This window comes from Vespula pensylvanica, chromosome 21 (genome assembly GCF_014466175.1).
Source record: "Vespula pensylvanica isolate Volc-1 chromosome 21, ASM1446617v1, whole genome shotgun sequence".
Taxonomy (NCBI): domain Eukaryota; kingdom Metazoa; phylum Arthropoda; class Insecta; order Hymenoptera; family Vespidae; genus Vespula; species Vespula pensylvanica.
The window spans coordinates 2,407,522-2,426,067 of record NC_057705.1 but is presented as its reverse complement, the minus strand read 5'-3'; the positions used below and the strand labels follow the sequence as shown (position 1 = coordinate 2,426,067).

The window sequence follows — 18,546 nt, the reverse complement described above, 5'->3', positions numbered from 1 at the left end:
TTTTTTGTTCGTTTCTTCGACAAAGGACGAAACAACAATTCAAATATTTATTCTATAATGCAATATTAACGTTATCGAATCCTTCGAAAATCCTTCGAAGAGGAAGTGGAAACGTGAAAGCTATTCGTACCTTCTTCGATTAACTCTTAACCAAAGGTTGATTGGATTTTCTTAGTTTACGACACGTCGTTTGCAACTCGAAACGTTTCTATTCCTTCGTCCCTGTCACCTTCTATCTTATGGATACGACCTTTGGATACTTGTCCATCGTTTCTTATGAATGCATTACTATGCTTGCGATAGTAACAGCAATTGAATGTATCGATAAATCGGAGACTCAACAACGCGATATACTCGGTGTCGCGTATTAATAAATTTTCCAAATTAATTTATAAACGTATTAAATATGATCATTGGTTTATAAATCGTTATCAAAATCGATGATTACTTTTCCAGACTTTTTAAGATCTATGTATATATTGTTTTTTTTTTTTTTTTTTTTAATTGTGTAATATTACACGAGGCTAGGAACTTTCGTATCCCTTTCTCTATAAAAAAAAAAAAAAAAAAAAAAAAAAAAAAAGAAAGATCGAAATAAGTCTTATGTTTCCGGAAGTAACGATTTACGAAACACCCTATAAATAAGAAAAAAAGAGAAATTTTCTTGAATTTATTAAAATTGAATCCATTAAATTTGTTAACGATTGAACGAATATATTCAATTTCATTGGCTTTGGAAACGATCGATTAGAATCGATTGAAACTTATAGAAACTATTAGGTGTATCCGGAAGCAATTAAGATCTACGAATAAGATCGAGAAACTAGGAATGATTTATTCGATCAAAAGATTTTTCTATTTCGGAATGCATCTAGAAAATCAATTTCTTTATATCGACACTGTTGTACAACGATCATTAACTATGACGAACGTTTCTCTCTTATCCTTTGATTTTTTTTTCTTTTTTTTTTTTTTTCTTTACATTTATCATCCCTTGAACTTGAGATTCAAATCGCAGGGTAATTCTTTCTGTCGTTTTTATTAAATATTTCTAACTGGTCGAATAGTCTAAGGCCATTGAAAGGTTGAGAACGGTGCGAGACTCATCTAACTCGATTGAGAAAGACAGGAGAATTAAGGGTCTGGATTAATCCAATTGTCTTCGCTTCTAATTCAATTGTGAAGAAATTAAAAATCAATAAGTACATTATATAGTAGAGTACAGTCGCTATCAACTTTTTAAGGTTGTACCGTTGTTGGAAGAATATTGAGAAATTTGATAGGGATATAGAAATCGATACGAAGGTTTGAATCGAAAACGATTTAGTGATTTAAACATTTCTAAGAAATTGTTATCATCTAATTCAATCGTAGAAAAATAAAAAATCGATGTCCTAAATTATAGCATATATATATATATATATATATATATATATATATATATATATATATATATACACATAAGTTCCTAATATATATACATATGTATACAATCTAATTGTACTTTTTAATTATAAACAAAAAATGATCACAAACGTGACGATATTTTTTTTAAATATTTTTTATATATATTTCAATAACAGAATATTACAGTATTCAATTATGGACTTTGACAATTTTTATATACGGTATCCAGTTAAACGTCTTTTTTTATCACCTTTATATACACTAAATTTTTATATACATACGTCCAGACAAACCGGTCGTGGATCTGTTAAAAATAAATTACTTGGAGGGTAAAACCTGTGTACATTTACACGCCTGTAGAAATTAAGGTATTAGAAAGTAGTAAATATCGATATATCAACGTAATCGATCATAGAAATTTGCTTGGGACAAAATAGAAAAAAAAAAAACAAAACAAAACAAAACAAAACAAAACAAAAAAAAAACAAAAAGATTTTTCCATTTTTCAATTCAATTCTAAAGAAATTAAAAATCAATAGGTCCGATATAATAGAGTAGGATACAGTCTTTATCGAGAATTATGATCAGTTCTTAGATATATTAAAATACTTGGAGATGGAGGTGGATAATGAAAGATGAAAAGAGGGGATTGGAGTGTAGATATTAAACTATTAGAAAAGAGTAAATATTGATATGAACGTTTGAATTAAGACGCAATCAATCGATCGTAGACATTTACAAAGAACTTTTTTTCTAAACTTGTAACATCTCTCTCTCTCTCTCTCTCTCTCTCTCTCTCTCTCACTCTCTCTCTCTCTCTATCTCTCTATCTTTGAATAACGCATACAGATGAGAGAATATAGAGGTGAATAGCCTCTATTGTAGAAGCCGCTTGATTCTCGCTTAAGTAGATATGATTGAGGGCCGCTGTAGGGAGGATCAATGAGTTACTAACAATAAGTATAGTCAGGCTATGAAACAAACGTTCAATCAAGCTGCCTGGGGATGATCGGCTATGGTATATACCGAAACGCTTTAATTCGATCGAGACTCCAGGTGCATGGTAGTCACAACCAGAAGCGTTTACGAACGTCTTGGTTCGATGATCGATCCTATCGAGAATGATTCCACCTTCTGAAAAGACAATGCACGACGCTTCAAATACGATAGAGAGAAGATGAGAGGAGATGATTCGATAATTCGTTTATTAGAGATCTTTTCAATTCCAACAAATTCATTTTTCAAGAAATTCTACATAGGTTTTCTTATAAGGTTTTACGAATTATGTTTAATGTTAATAATGCAGGCGGAATCTTAAGTAGTTTGACTAATTTGTTTAACGAAGAGAATTGTGATATTTCAGATTTTAATACTTTATGTTTCTATGAAATTTTATACGATATTTTAAATAATAATTTGGTATGATAATAATTTTGAAATGTTGTGAATCAAATAATTTTTGAATAATTTTCTTAAATAATTTAATTGTTAATAAAACATATACATATATATATACATACATATAAAATGAATGTAATATATATTACATAATATATATTTTATAAATAATATATATATATATATATATAAAAAGAATGTAATATATATTTGATATATATTTAATATATAACAAAAGTTCTAATAATTATTTACATATTTTTTATACTTCAATAAATTATCGTGCTCAACGTTTAGAAAAATTCTATGCACTCGTTTACTAACAAACATTCTAATATTCAATATTTTTAATGCTTTTACAAATCATCGCATGTGTGTGTATGTTCAACGCTTAACAAAACTGTGAGTACTCGTTCTCACCGAAGTGCGAGCGAGAATAAATAATAAATAATCTCGTGAGACTTGTATACCAAGTCATAAGAGAAGAAACACTCACGAAGCTTACTCAAGAGGGTCGTTTACCTCTGGATGAAATTTCACGGTAGGGAATATAATCGTACACATAGAAGCGCACGTGCGCTCGCGCGCGAAACGAAGAAGTTGTTATATGCCTTAATGCGTTCAATCCATAGAAAACAGATCGTTCTATATTTACAAGAAATTTTTTTCCATAAAAAAAAAATTTGATTGATCCAACATAATATATATGAATAATGAATTCCATATAACAAAATAGAACTTATTCATAAATCACGTAACACTTCATTAAATTAATCCTAAATCTACGTACATCGATCGTCCTCTTATCATTCTTGCTTCTTCTCCTTTTTCTTTTTCTTAAATCATTAATCAAAATATTAATTTAAACCGTGCGCGTATATACGAGATGTGAAAAACAGAAAAAAAAAAAAAAAAAAGAAAGAAAAAGAAATCGAATCGAAATTGCTGGAGAGAGGAAGGAAAGAAAAGAGAAGAAAAAAATAATTTCGAGTCAACTACAGTGAACAAAAAAAAAAAAGAAAAAGAAAAAGAAAAAGAAAAAGAAAAAGGAAAAAAAAAAGGAAGATTCAAGGTAGGAGGAAAATCGAAATGGAGATATTTCGATCTCGATTCGAAGAGAGAGAGAAGAAAAAAGAAAAAGATCGAATGAAAGAAAATTATAAGAAGAAGAAAAATTATTGCCGACCACTTCGAAAATATGGTTTTCTTTTTTAAGAAGAAACGATTGAGAATGCGAAACGTAAGAAAATAACGTAACTCATTTCGTTCGGATTCCATAGAGAACCCCCACCATTCGTGATTTTCTTGGATGTTTCGTGAGTTAAGTGCACCCAGGCGTGGGTTGTGGGTTCATGTCATGTTACAGGGATATGTCCTATGTGAAGTAGACTGGGACTCATGCGAAAAGGAGTGGGTTGCTGTTAGGGAAAGGCTCGAGAACGAGTACTGTTGGTATAAGTGAGTTTATATGTGAAAGAGAAAGAGACGGATAGAGAGACTGAAAGATAGAGAGAAAGAGAAAGAGAGAGAGACAGAGAGAAGTCAATGAGTGGCACGTGCTAATGAAACGCGACAACCAACGCAAAGTCATGTCCGATCGCGTGGCGACGGACGCCAAGAGCAAACCGCCCCGCAGGTTGCTCGATCGTGACGGCAGGACGATGAACGGGCGAGCATGTAATGTCCGATTATGCACTTGATCGAGGTGATCTCGATAAATCGCCGAAAGCCATTATCAATGGATAAATAATCTCAGATAATTCGCTTCTATATTTTCTTTCATATTTCTTTATACGTTCTTTGTTTGTTCTCTTTCATTTCTTGTTCTCGTTTTTTGTTTTTGCTTTTATTTTTTATTTTTTATTTTTTATTTTTTATTTTATTTATTTATTTATTTATTTATTTTTTTGACTCTTCGTTCTTTCTTTTCTCACGCGGAACAGAAAGAATTGATTTGAAACGTGTCAATGTTGAAATAATGTTGGATATAATCGAGATTTATGAAGTGATGGATCTATGTAAGATTTGAGGGAAATTCGTAAGTGATGGTAAATCATGCTCGAGATTGTTATGAATTAATTCGGAAGGTAAACTATGATAATTCGTTTATATATTTTCTAGTTTTTTTTTTTTCTTTTTTTTTTTTTTTTAGTTGTTTGGTTTTTCTCTTTTAGTCTTTGTCTCTGTTCTTTTTCTTTTCTTTTTTTTGGTTTTGGTTTTGTTTTTGAGAAAGAGTTAATTTAAAACGTGTCAAGATTGAAATATTATTGGAAATAATCAGAATTCATGGATTGATGGATTAAGAACTTAAAATTGAGGGAAATTCATTAAGTAATGTTAAATTATATTCGAAATCGTTGTAAATTAATTCGGAAAGTAAATTCTGATAATTCTTTTATATTCATTAAAGATAAAAGGAAAAAAGAAAGAAAGGAAGTGGAGAACCGTCTCAGCGATGTGTCATCTCTCAAAAAAAAGAAAGAAAGAAAGAAAGAAAAAAGTTAAAAAAAGAAAAAAAGAAAGAAAATCGTCATCGAAAGATAAAATTTCAATAATTTCCAACTAATCCAGGTTTTGAAAAAAAATTGAAATTTATAATACAAATTTAGAAAGAGATCTATAAATTTTAGAAAGAGAGAGAGAGAGAGAGAGAGAGAGAGAGTTTCAAGACTTTAACGATCGCAAGAAATCGAAAGGATCTATAACAATAATCCTAAATAACAATAATCGATAACAGCAATATCTAAACAAATACTCCTAATAAATAACTAGATAATAGTAACACCAACGAAATGGGACGATGTTTAGCAAGATTTAACTTGATTAGTAAGATCAGGGGACGCTCCTTTGTTTGAAGATAAATTCGCGAGAAAATGTGAAAAAATTCTAGTCGTCTTTGAACGTCGTTCGTAGAGAAGAAGAAGAAGAAGAAGAAGAAGAAGAACAAGAAGAACAAGAACAAGAAGAACAAGAACAAAAAGAAAAAGAAGAACAAAATCAAAAAAAAAAAAAAAAGAAAAGAAAAAGAAAAGAAAAACAGACTTTTCTAGGAAGAAAAAAGTGTAGACTGAATGTAACTAGGTATATCGAACTGTGTCGTTGTCCTGTTTCATTAGCAGCCGTATACCCATTGACGAGTTCGTTACTCCGTTCATTCAGTGTCCTAGCGAGAGGCAGGTCACTTGCCTCTCTGTCTCTTTCTCTCTTTCTCTCTTGGTCTCTGTAAATACAGACACCGAAGCGAGCCGAGTCGCCGTTCCAGACACAAAAGTCAAGGAACCTTTGGAATAGCAAGAGCCGCTCGCCAATTGCCGTCACCACCGGCACCGTGTGCTCGTAACAGTCCGCAACGGTCCGTGGTATCTGCGGTCGCTCGATCTTGGACTTAAAAGGCTCTGAGCTAAAAGCCCTGCCGAACGAGTACTCCTCCATCTCTTCTTCTATCTCTCTCATCCTTCTCCTTCCTTGCTCTCTTCTTCTTCTCCTTTTCTCCCTCCTTCTCCTCTTTCTTCTCTTTCTTCTCTTTTTATTCCTCGTACCTTCTTCCTCCTCCCTCGTTTTACCATCTTTATCGCGACGTCGGTCCAATCAGTCATTTCTTATTATTTCTTCCTTTTTCAGTGTCTCCTTCTTTCTCTTCTTTCTCTTCTTTCTCCTCCTCTTCTTCTTCTTCTTCTTCTTTATGATTTTTCTCTTTTTTCTTTCTGTTTTTTTTTTTTTTTTTTTCTTTTTATTTCGTGGGTTTTTTAATATTACTTTACCATTACTCGTCGTTGTTGATAATGTCGCGTTTAACGGGATCCCTTTTTTTCTCTTTTGGTTTTTGTTTTGTTTTTTGTTTGTTTGTTTGTTTTTTCTATTATCGTATTGCTTCGTAGGGGATACTTCTATCTATTTTTTTTTTTTTTGCAATGGTTTTATTATCCCCTTTTTCATTTCCTCTTTCTTGGTTTTCTTTCTTTTTGTTTTACGTGTAATCACTTCGTTGTTATATATCTTTTTTCTTTGTACAGTTTCGTAGAAAGCGATTTTCCTTTCAATGGTATTATTATTTGTTACTTCTTTTCTCTGGTTTTCTTTTCTTTTTTTCTTTTTTCTTTACGATTAATTACGTTATTATTCGTTATCGTCGATAATATATATTTATATTATACATATATAAATATATATTATCGTATATACGATAATAATATGAATATTTTTCTTTTTTTCGAATGATTGTATTACCCGTTCATCTTCTTCTTCCTTTCCTCTTCATTCACAATTACTTCATTATTATTATATATTATTCGTATAATATATAATATACTTTTCTTTCTTTTTTTTTTTAAACTGTACGATAATACGCGAATCATACTTTTCAACGATATTACTTTCCCTTTCATTTCTCTTTTTAATTTATTTTTCCATTCTTTTTAATTTCACATCGTCTCACACGTCCCGCTCTCAACTCGAAATAACAAAAACGTTTCGTAAAGAAAATATATATTTTAATTAACGTCCATAGCTTTCCGGGAGAATTTTAACTCCAAGAAAGATCATCCTCCCGTAATTCATTCTCAGCGCTGACGTTGCATAGCGATGGGGAAATACGATATGAAAATTTGTCCCCGTATAATAAAAAAACTACGAACATTTGCACGTGTCAGAGATCAGGAGTGATATTTCGGTATAAAGCATCGCGAATTCGTGTGTTTCCTTTTTGAAGGGTTGAATGTGTGGAGGATGTGAGGGATGTGAGGGGTGTGGAGTGCTGGAGAGGGGGGTATGAGATCTCTCAAGCAAAAAAAGAAAAAAAAAAGAAACAAAATAAAATAAGATAAAATAAAATAAAATAAAAGTAAGAGAATAATTGAAGAGAGAAAAAGAAAGAGAAAAGGAGAGAAGGAGAAAGAAACGTGGGAGGATAAGAAAAAAAGAGATCGGTCCAGGCCAGTACAGACAACCTAGACCAGTCCAGTCCGGTCCGGTCCAGTCCGGTCCGGTCACGAAACTTCAAAGTTCCCGGCTTGGAACGATTCGAGGTTCGGACGAGTTAAGAGATTCTCGGTGTAACGAAGAGACGGGAGTGACTCGTTTGGACTTCTACGGCGAAAGATCGAGTGACAAGCGAATACGCCGACAATTTGCATACCCGTTCGTTACAATCACGCCCTCGTGCCGCGCGAAAGTCATCGCTCGTTAACGACGTCCCTTAGTAACGAAATGCTCTCTTTCTCTTTCTCTTTCTCTTTCTCTTTCTCTTTCTTTCTCTTCTGTTTCTTACTATTTCTCTCTCTTTCTCTTTTATTGTTTCTCTTTGTCTGTCTCTGTCTTCAACACTTCATGAAAACGTAAATTAAATGTAATTAGATTGTGCAATTGATAAATGCAATAGATTTCTAATAGATGTTGATCAGTTTTTTTGTTTGTTTGTAATATCGAGTCTATCTTCATTTTTATATTATATCGAATTGATTAATAAATGAGTTAGATAATAAGTAAGAAGTGTATATATATATATATATATATATATATATATATATGATATTAAATATATTTTAAATATATTAATTTAACGTGTAATACATGCTCCGAGAGATATTACACAAATAACTCGTATATAAAAAGAATGCAATAGCATGCAACCACACTCATTTATAAATCGAGTTAATCTAATAGAAAAGACAAGAAAAGAAAAGAAAAGAAAAAAGAAAAAGAAAGAAAAAAGACACAAAAAGGAATGTCAAATCTAAGAATCTAAGAATCCAAGAATCGAGATAAAAACGAGATTTAAATTTTCAATAAGCTAATATTTAAAAGAGAATCAAGAGCTAGAGGAGGAAGAAAAAGAAGAAGAAAATATTGAGATAGGTTTCGTCTGGTTTCTCTTCTCCGTTAATACAGTAAATTTTTCCGTAAGAATACCCACTTTGCACAACACACACACACACACACACACACACACACACACACACACACATACACGCACACAAATACACACGAGTGGTAATTCAGTTCGCGAGACGACGTCGAAGAGAAAGACTTTTCAATAGTCATCGTGGTAGGAAGTGGCCACTCGTGGATGGCGCGTATCGCCCACGCCTTTCGTTCTTCTCCTAGGAAATTTCAAGTTCGTCGTCTATTCGGCTTTGTACGGGTCGTTTGCGCTAGAAGAAGAAGTCTTCGTTGCTCGGTAAATCATATAAGCCGTATGCGTAAAAGTCCGTCGAGAAGTAGGAGAGGCAAAAAGAATAAGAATAAGAATAAGAATACGAATACGAATACGAATACGAATACGAATACGAAGAAAAGATAAGAGTATGCGTGAAGTGGCTGTTACGGCAGCTGACGCGGCTTGAACTAGAGAAGTCATTCTTCTGAAAGAAACTTCTTGGCGAATCGGTATTACCACTACTACTATTACTGCTACGTCTGAAGAGAGCAGAGAATTCAAGAAAGAAGAAAGAAAAGCAAAGAAGAAAAAAAGAAAAAATAGAAAAAGAAGAAGAAAAAAAGTGAGAGAGATAAAATCAAACTCACCGAATCCCATACGAACTTCCTCCTCGTCGTCGCTATCGATATGCTTGATACCAGCAACTTCAAAGCTTCTAGCACATTGATCTTTCCTTGATTTAGTAGATAGAGAAGAGGAAGATGCCAGACCGCAATCACACTCGTCTTCAGCACCGTGTTCGCCGCAGGCACAATCCTCACCTGCACACTTGCATCCGAGAAGAGGATCGTCCGTGTCTATGTTCCTACATGCGGGACAGGGAAATGTAAGATCATCGAGAGAGACCCTCTCGATCTTTCGTTCAACGGTGACGAGAAGATTGGCGATGTAAGTCGGCAGTTCCTCGTCGGTAACGTCCTCGAGGTGTCGAGCCTTCTGCAGCCGTTGCTGCTGATGCTGCTGCTCCTCGAGTTGCTCCTTCCTCGTTTCCCTCCTCGTCTCAACTTCCTGCCTTGCTACGAGTTGCTCCAACCTAAGGGGACTCTTTAAATCCTCTGGAGCGATCGGCCTGCTTCTCGTCTCGCATCTACCACTTTCCTTCCACTTTTCCATCGTTGTTGGTGATACAACTTTGGCGCACCTTTTCACTTTTGCTGAAAGACTAGACGAAGATTCGAAACTGTCTTCGTTTGATTCTTCTTGTATTTGTTGTTGTTGTTGTTGTTGTTGTTGTTGTTGTATTTGTTGTTGTTGTTGTTGTTGTTGAGAATATTTCTCGAAACCACCTTCGCTATCTTCTATTTCGTTTTTCCAACCTATGACGCTCGACGCCGAACTCGATTTCGTAACCGGCGTCATAGCCGTCAACATCGTATGCCCAACATCCGACTCTTCTTTTACTTCCTTAGATCTATCTTCCTCTTCCTTATAAATTTTAGCAGTTTCTCGCGACCTACGACGTGCTCGGGCTACCGTCGTTGTCGCACTTGTACTAGCACCGCTATTCGAGCCCGTTGTTGTCGAACCGTGTTGAGTTTTTCGTGATGGCTCTCGCCAATCCATAAACTCGTCCTCGCGCTCCCAACCGAGGATCCCTGGGGCCCTCATCGACGTTGCTCGCCAGATCACTGCTATCTGAAATATTAACATTTTTCATTCATCAGAAATCATTACATGTGGGAATCTTCGTAATATTTAAATTATGTGACATCGATTAATAAAAAAGGAAAAGGAAAATATTCAAAGAGAGAATTTCAATAATTAATATAGGATATAATGTTATATAATATTTGTTATATAATATACATATTATTGATATATATTATATAATAATTATATAGGATATGTATAATAATTGTGATATATATGTCTGTGTATATGTATCTATATAGACGTTTTAAAAAATTTTACGATAAATTTACTTTTCGTTTTGTTCGATTGGCTAATAATTACGATCGGAATTTGTCAATTTAATTTTTGATAAAATATACTATAATAGCAGTGTTTTCCATATAGTTAAACAAAATATTGAGAATATACTTCACAGAAAAAAAAAACTCGACGCAAAAAAGAATTGTGTAAATTATAATTACTATTATAGATAAATTATTACATATTAATATACATCGATTATATTAATCGAAAAGACAATTTACACAAGCAATATACATCAGTTAATTCTCTCCGTCTCGATCTCTTCTCTCCCTTTCCCCTAAATAAAAATGAATACCAATACGGTATATATCAACGATCTTCCTGTATACATAAAGAAACGACACGCGCGTATTCTCTATTGTTCGATTAGATCCGCTTAGAGCAAGATGCTTCGGGAGAGAACGATCATCGCTAAGGAACGTTAGGAATCTTCAACACCTCCTCTACGACGACTTCGCGACGAATATACGCGAAGAGAAATAAGAAAAAGATTTAAAGATTAAAAAAATAAAAGATTAAAAAAAAAAAAAAGGTAAAAAAAGAAAATATAAAAAAAAAAAAAAATAAATAAAGACCAGAAAGCTGAACAGAAAGAAAGAGTGAGAGAGAGAGAGAAAGGAAGGAACAGAAAGAGAAAAAGACGGAAAAAGACGGAAAGAAAGAATGAAAGAAAGAAAGAAAGAAAAAATGAAAAAGAAAGAAAGAAAGAAGAGGATGGAAAGAAAAGGGACGTGACTCACCTCGACGGTATTCCGCTCGACGATTTCAACAGCAGCAGCAGCGGCCACGGCACCGCTCGACAAAGTGCTCGCAGTTACGGCTGCACTCCGCACGCAGAGGTAACATTCCCCGAGTCTTAGTGCCGAAGCTTCGAGCTCGCCCAGCTGGAGGACAAGGGCTCTCCCGCCTATCGTAAGAGGCCAACCTTCAGGCACCACTAATTCATTACCCTGTAAATCGTTAACAATCTTATGTTAATTCGATCGGTATTTCATTAATTACGTCTGAAAATTATTAAAAAATTTTATTCTTCTCTTTTATTATCTTAGTTTATTTTATTAACTAGATATTTTTCATTAAAAATAAATAAAAATTGTTAAGGATTTTAAATTAATTCGATTCGGTATTTCGTTCATTATTCTTTTTTTTTTTTTTTCTTTTTCTTTTTTTCTCTTGGAAAATTATTACAAACTTTTATCATTATCTTTAGTTTATTTTATTGGATATTTTATATTTGGTATATGAAAATTGTTAAGGATTTTAAATTAATTCGATCGGTATTTCGTTAATTATTTCTGATAATTATTAAAAATTTTATTAACCATCTTCAGTTTATTTTATTGGATATTTTTTATTCGGTATGTCCAAAAATTGTTCAGAATTTTTCATTAATTCGACCGGTGTTTCCTTAATTATCATTGAAAATTATTAATCTTAAGTTAATGTAGTCGTTATTTAATTCATTATCTTGCAAATAGCTAAACAATTTAATATATCTAATATATGAGTTATCAATGCGATTATGATTTTGTCATTCCAAATTGGGATTTCATTGGCAAGATAAAGAAATAATATAAATAGAAATCCAAATCGTAAGATGGATCTTGGATTTATTTGAAAATTAACAAACTTGTCGAAATTATTGATGCTTAGTATGGATCATTATAACGTAACATAATTATAGTATACGTAAGATATAACACAACGTAATTTTATATGTTATGTTATACTATAAGTAATAAAATTAAGTAATAATTAAGTAATAAAAGTCATATTAGTGTATACATATAATATATATGTATATATGATATATATGCTACATATGTGTATGTGTATATATATATATACACACATATATATACATACATATATATATATATATATTATATATGCTATACACAAGTACACAAGTTAGAAATCGAGAATTGAATACGTTACTCTGAAATGCATTATTAATAACGTTGATTCAAAGGTAATCGGAGTTTCAAGGAAGGGAAAGAACGAAAGGCAGATTAGGGCGAATTCCCGAGAGGTTTCGTTCTCTCTCTTTCTCTCTCTTTCTCTCTCTCTCTTTCTCTCTTATCCCCCACCCTACACTGACGAGTCGGAATGCGACTGGAATTTAATCGGATTCAAATAGTGTTGCACGTGCGCAGTACAAGAAAGAAAAAGAGGGAGAGAAAAAGAGAGAAAGAGAGATAAAGAAAGAGAGAGAGAGAGAGAGAGAGAGAGAGAGAGAGAGAGAGAGAGAGAGAGAGAAGTTGGAATGCATAGCCCTGTTAGTACCCACGCCGGACGAGTACCTTCGAAAGGCGCAGCAGAGACACCTTACGCTTCGTAATGCTTTGTAATGCATCGCCCACGTGCGTCCTATGTATGGCACGCAAGCAATTAGACTAGAAGAAAGTAGACACCCTATGTGTGATAAGTCCCTCTCTTAACCAAAGTTCCTTACATTCCAAACGACAAAGGTCGGACTATCCCTAAGTAGTCGATCCATTCTTAAAAACTTCATACATTCGATAGAATTTCGTACTAAGAGGATCAGCGTCGTCTATTCAGAAAGATTTTTGATTTGTCTATTGCAGACAAGTAGAAAAAGAAAAAAGTTATCGATATTTCTTAATTAATGTTAATATTTATAATGGAAATAAGTATAGATAGAACGATAGAAAAATATTCGATATAGTAATTGACTGAAGATATAAACGTTTATTAAATAACAATTCGATTGTTTTTCCTATACACATAAAAAAATATATATATTATATATTATATATAATTATATATATATATATATATATATATATATATATCGGTTAAAGAAACGATAGATTAGTTTAAGACATCGGCTTAATCGTTCTACAATTTTCCACAAAGCAAAATAAAATACCTAAATAAGTAAATAACTGACTACTTAAACCAGGCTTCGGGAACTTAATTAAGGTGTGCTTGACGACGACGCGTTTCAGTATAACGCACGTAGGTAGAGACAGAATTCGAGATAGTAAGATTCCAAGTATTTATGTATGTATATAAGTATGCGTGCCGAAGCTTTAGCCGTCGCGTGTCCGTGTCGGTGTCGCGTGCCGTGCGTCTCGAGATACACGCATACGCATACCCACACATGTACACATAAATACACGCATATATCAACCAACCAACCAACCAACCAACCAACCAACCAACCAACCAACCAACCAACCAACCAACCAACCATTTTCCCTTCGCGTGTTTTCTACTTCGTCCTATCCTCTTTTCATCGTCAGCTTACGTGTTAAGTCCTCGAGAACTAAGAACAGGAACTGGCCCAGATTCCTTACGTCTATTCTTTTTTGTGTAAAAAATGTAAAAAAAATCATAATCGATGTAAATAACGAGAAGATGAATTAAGATTTGTCAAAGAAATTATCTCCTTTATTTTTCTTACAAATCGTATCGATTTTAATGAATTTTTATCTATTCGAAAGATTCATTGGATATTCGATTCTTCGTAAAAGCTATCTCGTATGAAAGTGGTATACTTCACTTCTGTAAGCTCGGACAATTTTGAAAGATATTTCTGCTCCTCACCTGTTTCTCCTCTCTTCCTTCTCTACATCTTCTCTACATCCTTCTCCGCTGCTAATTTTAACCATTTTGCTACGACGAATTCGGTCAACGGTATAGTGTCGTTCTTGTAGAAAACGAGAATTGTTGAATTCGCGAATGTATAGATGTAGATAATTTATCGTAGATCGTTAGATCTGATAATTTTGTAATATTTATGTGTCATTCTATTATTTACGTGAATATATAATTTTCTAATTATTTATGTGAATTATATTAATTTCTTATCGTAACAAATAGTTAAAAAATAAAGTAATTATTCTTGATTGTTATAAAAGTTTGTTGTAGTAACCAATTTTGGTATTCGTTCGAAAATTCTTAATTCAAGTAGAATTTTAATCGTTTGATTATAGTCATTTTTAATATACAACGAACGGTCAACTTTCAATGATTATAGTTATATTTAATAAGGAAAAGATTAATATAGGGATAACGAACTCGCTATGCAGTTATTCGACTTTCAATATTTCAACAAATCCCGTTCACTAGACGTATCTATCTATCTATCTAACTTAAATAACGAATAATAAATTTATTCGATTAAATCCGGACTCACTACTTGGATAAATCCAATTTTGATATCCGGTCAAAGTGAATTTATTAGTAACTCTACGAAGTTATCCAACGATAATGACTCTGAATATTCAGAATTAATTCAATTTCGATAGACGGAAGTTAACTCTCGCTAACTATATCATATAGTTATCTAATCATTGATACACGAACAAAATTAACGTGATTATATTATATCAGAGAATGATATGTAATATACGTGTCTATCGGTACTCAAAACTCTGATTATTTCAATGATAATTTTTTAAATAACTAATCTGCAAAATATTGAGGACTTTAAACGACCTAATTTATCGTAAGAGTATCGTATTATAATTTCGACAAATAAAATCCCTAAAATTCATACGACGATGCTCGAGCATCGACGTAATAATTTGGTTAAATTCAATTTTGATATCTTGCCAAAGCGCACTCACTACTAATTTATGCTATGTTATCCAACGATAACTATTCTGTATATTCAGAATGAATTCAATTTAGATATACGGAAGTTGACTCTATCTAACTATATCATCTAATCGTCAATATCTAAATACAATTAACTAGACTATATTACATTAACGAATTATACGTACATCGTAAGTGTATCGACGAAAATATGAAAAGCAAAATGAAAATTATCAAATAATTATGATAATTTTATTATTATCACGCTATTATAGATAATAATATTATTTGATAAAATTATTATAATAATATTGAAATAAAATATTGAAAATCTGACATTTGAGTTGCAACCAATCGATTAAAAATTCTTTCAAACTTTCTACAATCTATTCTCTCGTAACGATACGTATTATTATAATTCAAACAAATATAAATTTGAAAATTTTCTTCTACGGTGTTCGATCGACGCTCAGCGTCGTTGTCGTCGTCCTCTCTCTCTCTCTCTCTCTCTCTCTACTTTTTCCTTTTTTTCTGTTCTTTAGTTCTATGGCATTGCAACGAGCGTGTTTATGATGTTGCCTGGATAAGAAACACGGCCGTCGCCGTCCGTCACTTGAGTGTCTCATTAGTGGCGAACCTTTCGCGAAAGACGTATCTGCCCCGAAACTAAGCTGACTTTCACTGCCCGTCCTTGTGATTTATCGTCGGAATGTCCTTCGATTTATGTCCCGCCTCCGCATGGCGAATCTTGCGTTCTCAACTTCTTCTTCTTCTTCTTTCTCTTCTACACCGACAACTTAGAAGCATTCGCAAAATGGATCCCACGGGCAAAACGCTATTCTTTATATCTTAGGTGTTAATTAGACGATCAGGACAAAAGATAAACGATGAATTTATAATGGGAAACTATTTATGCGATACCCATGAAATCGTGATAGAAAGATCGACGTTTACTTCCTTACCCTATTGATACTTTCTAAAAGGTTAACTTTTAATCGAGCACGCACGTATCTCGATCGTATTGATATGTTGATCGATCTAGATCTTTTCTCTCTCTCTCTCTCTCTCTATCTATCTCTTATGAAAGGTAAAAAGACTTGATAAGATAAAGATAAAACGAACAACGGGAGATAGTTTCGACGTGATCGGAATATAATCCTGTATGTGTAATAAATGATTAAAAGAAAGAGAGAGAGAAAGAGAGATAGATAGATAAACACATAGAGAAAAAGAGAGAGAGAGAGAGAGAAGAAGAAGAAGGGTGATGGTTTTTACCATGGTTCAACGGATGTTATGTCGATGTGACAGACGTGTCTGTACGATTTGACGAAAGCTCATTAATCGTTTAGTTCAAAGCATATCTATCTACATATACAAATACTTACGATCCGTACATACATATATATACATACGTACATACTTACATACATATTTATCCTTAAACGATATTACACAGGCGAGAACGAGAATAGAGGATCGAGGATCGAGGATCGAGAATGAAAAAGGGATAAATACGAAAGTATATAAGTAACTACGTGTACCATATCCAAGTGTACCAACTAGTCCAAAGTAACACACCTGTATGTGTTTATATATCAACATGCTACGAGAGAAGAAGACTACGCAATCCAGATCCGATGAAAGTCGGTAAAGAGTAATTTCGATCTGTTTCTATCGGAGAACCCGAGGGAGAAGTCGTTCCTAACTATACTACTATACTACTTGTTTTGCCTGCGTCCTAAAAAGAGAAGAGAAAAAAGAAAAGAAGAGAAGGCAAGAGAAAATAAGATTGAAAAAAAAAAAGATTGAAAAAAAAGAAAAACCGACCAGCAATTGCAGCAGCAATAGCAGCAGCAGCAGCACGCGCTCTCTCGCGTTATAAGAGCTACTAGCAAGCAGCACGCGGTCTTGTACGCGCTCGCGATCAAATTAATCGGCATGACATCGTTACTTCGTTCACGACCATGGACGTCTTTCACTTTACCTAGGTAGTCTCTCTTTGTCTCTTTCTTTCTCTCTTTCTTTCTCTCTTTTTTTCCTCATTCTCTCTCTCTCTCTCTCTCTCTCTCTCTCTCTGTCTCTCTCTTTTTCTTTCTCCTTTTTTTCTCATCTCTTTTTCTTTCTCTCTTTTTCTTTCTTTTTCTTTTTTCATCTCTTTTTCTTATACCCTTGCATTTCTCTTTATTTCATTTTTTCTTTTTCTTCCTTTACGGTGCACAGACAACGAAATAAGTCCCCGCTCGTTTGTTGCCGATGCGCTTCTCCCTCTATAGAAAGCGAAGATTAAGAATAAAAATTTAATTGGTTAGGTGCTAATCAAAGAAACGAATGATTTATTTTCGGTTAGTTTATATCACGTAGAAGTTTTATATTATTGATCGATTAATAAGTATGTTATATATTCGATATATATATATATATTTCTTTTTTCGTAGAATTTATCAGCTGTTGTGATAATTCTGTTTTTTATTTTTTTTTTTTTTGCTATGTAAAGTATAATAAAGTTTAAAAGTAATTTATAATAGATTCTTTTTGAAAGAAAAATAATGATATAACGCGTCGTTTGTATCGTTTAAAAGACTATATAGACTTTTGGATATACCGAGGAATATTTTCTATAATTTTTAATATATATTTGAAATACATTCTTTCAGTATTTCTTAACTTTTTGCATGGAATTATTCATATATTCAATAGTACAAGAATTTACTCATTTTCTTTTTTCTACAAATTTAATTTGTCATATTTCATTAGATTATCCGTTATAATTCTACACATTTTTCCTTTTGTAAAAGAATCAATAAATATCCTAATAAAAATAACAAATAATAATATTAACAAAAAAAAAAAAAAAAAAAGAAAGAAACAGAAGAATAATTTATTATCTTACTTACAATTAAATATAATTTACTTATCAACGAGAAATCAAATTACTTCACATATACGATTTAAGCGATCGAGTAGTAATAACAAAAAGAAAAAAAAAAAAAAAAAAAAAGAAAAACACGTAGAATAAAATCTTAATAAAATCTAAGGAATCTAATAATTGCGTTTAACGGATTTAACTGTTAAATATATTCGCGTTAATAAATTCTAATATTCTATACGTACTATGTTGGAAAACATTCAAATCGCTCGAGGGTCAATGGAAAATGATCGAAACACGAAGGGGAGGAGAATGCGTGGCGTGAAACGCTACTCGAGTCTCTCTTTTGCATCTTCGACGATAAAATACCGTGAACATAGGCTTTGCAATCTCTCTCTCTCTCTCTCTCTCTCTCTCTCTCTCTCTCTCTCTCTCT

The 18,546-nt window shown here is 32.9% G+C and overlaps 1 protein-coding gene across 4 annotated transcripts in view; it reads right to left on the bottom strand.

Annotated features, from left to right (window-relative positions):
- Positions 1-18,546, bottom strand: part of LOC122636288 (puratrophin-1-like) — a 346,508-nt gene that overhangs the window by 154,555 nt on the left and 173,407 nt on the right. For 3 of the 4 annotated variants that reach the window (XM_043827348.1, XM_043827350.1, XM_043827351.1), the window contains 2 exons: positions 11,416-11,625; positions 9,328-10,375 (listed from right to left, as the gene is read on the bottom strand). In XM_043827348.1, the coding sequence (XP_043683283.1) occupies positions 9,328-10,375; positions 11,416-11,625 (1,258 nt within the window). The remainder of the gene's footprint in view (positions 1-9,327; positions 10,376-11,415; positions 11,626-18,546) is intronic. The other variant, XM_043827349.1, reaches the window with a different exon arrangement.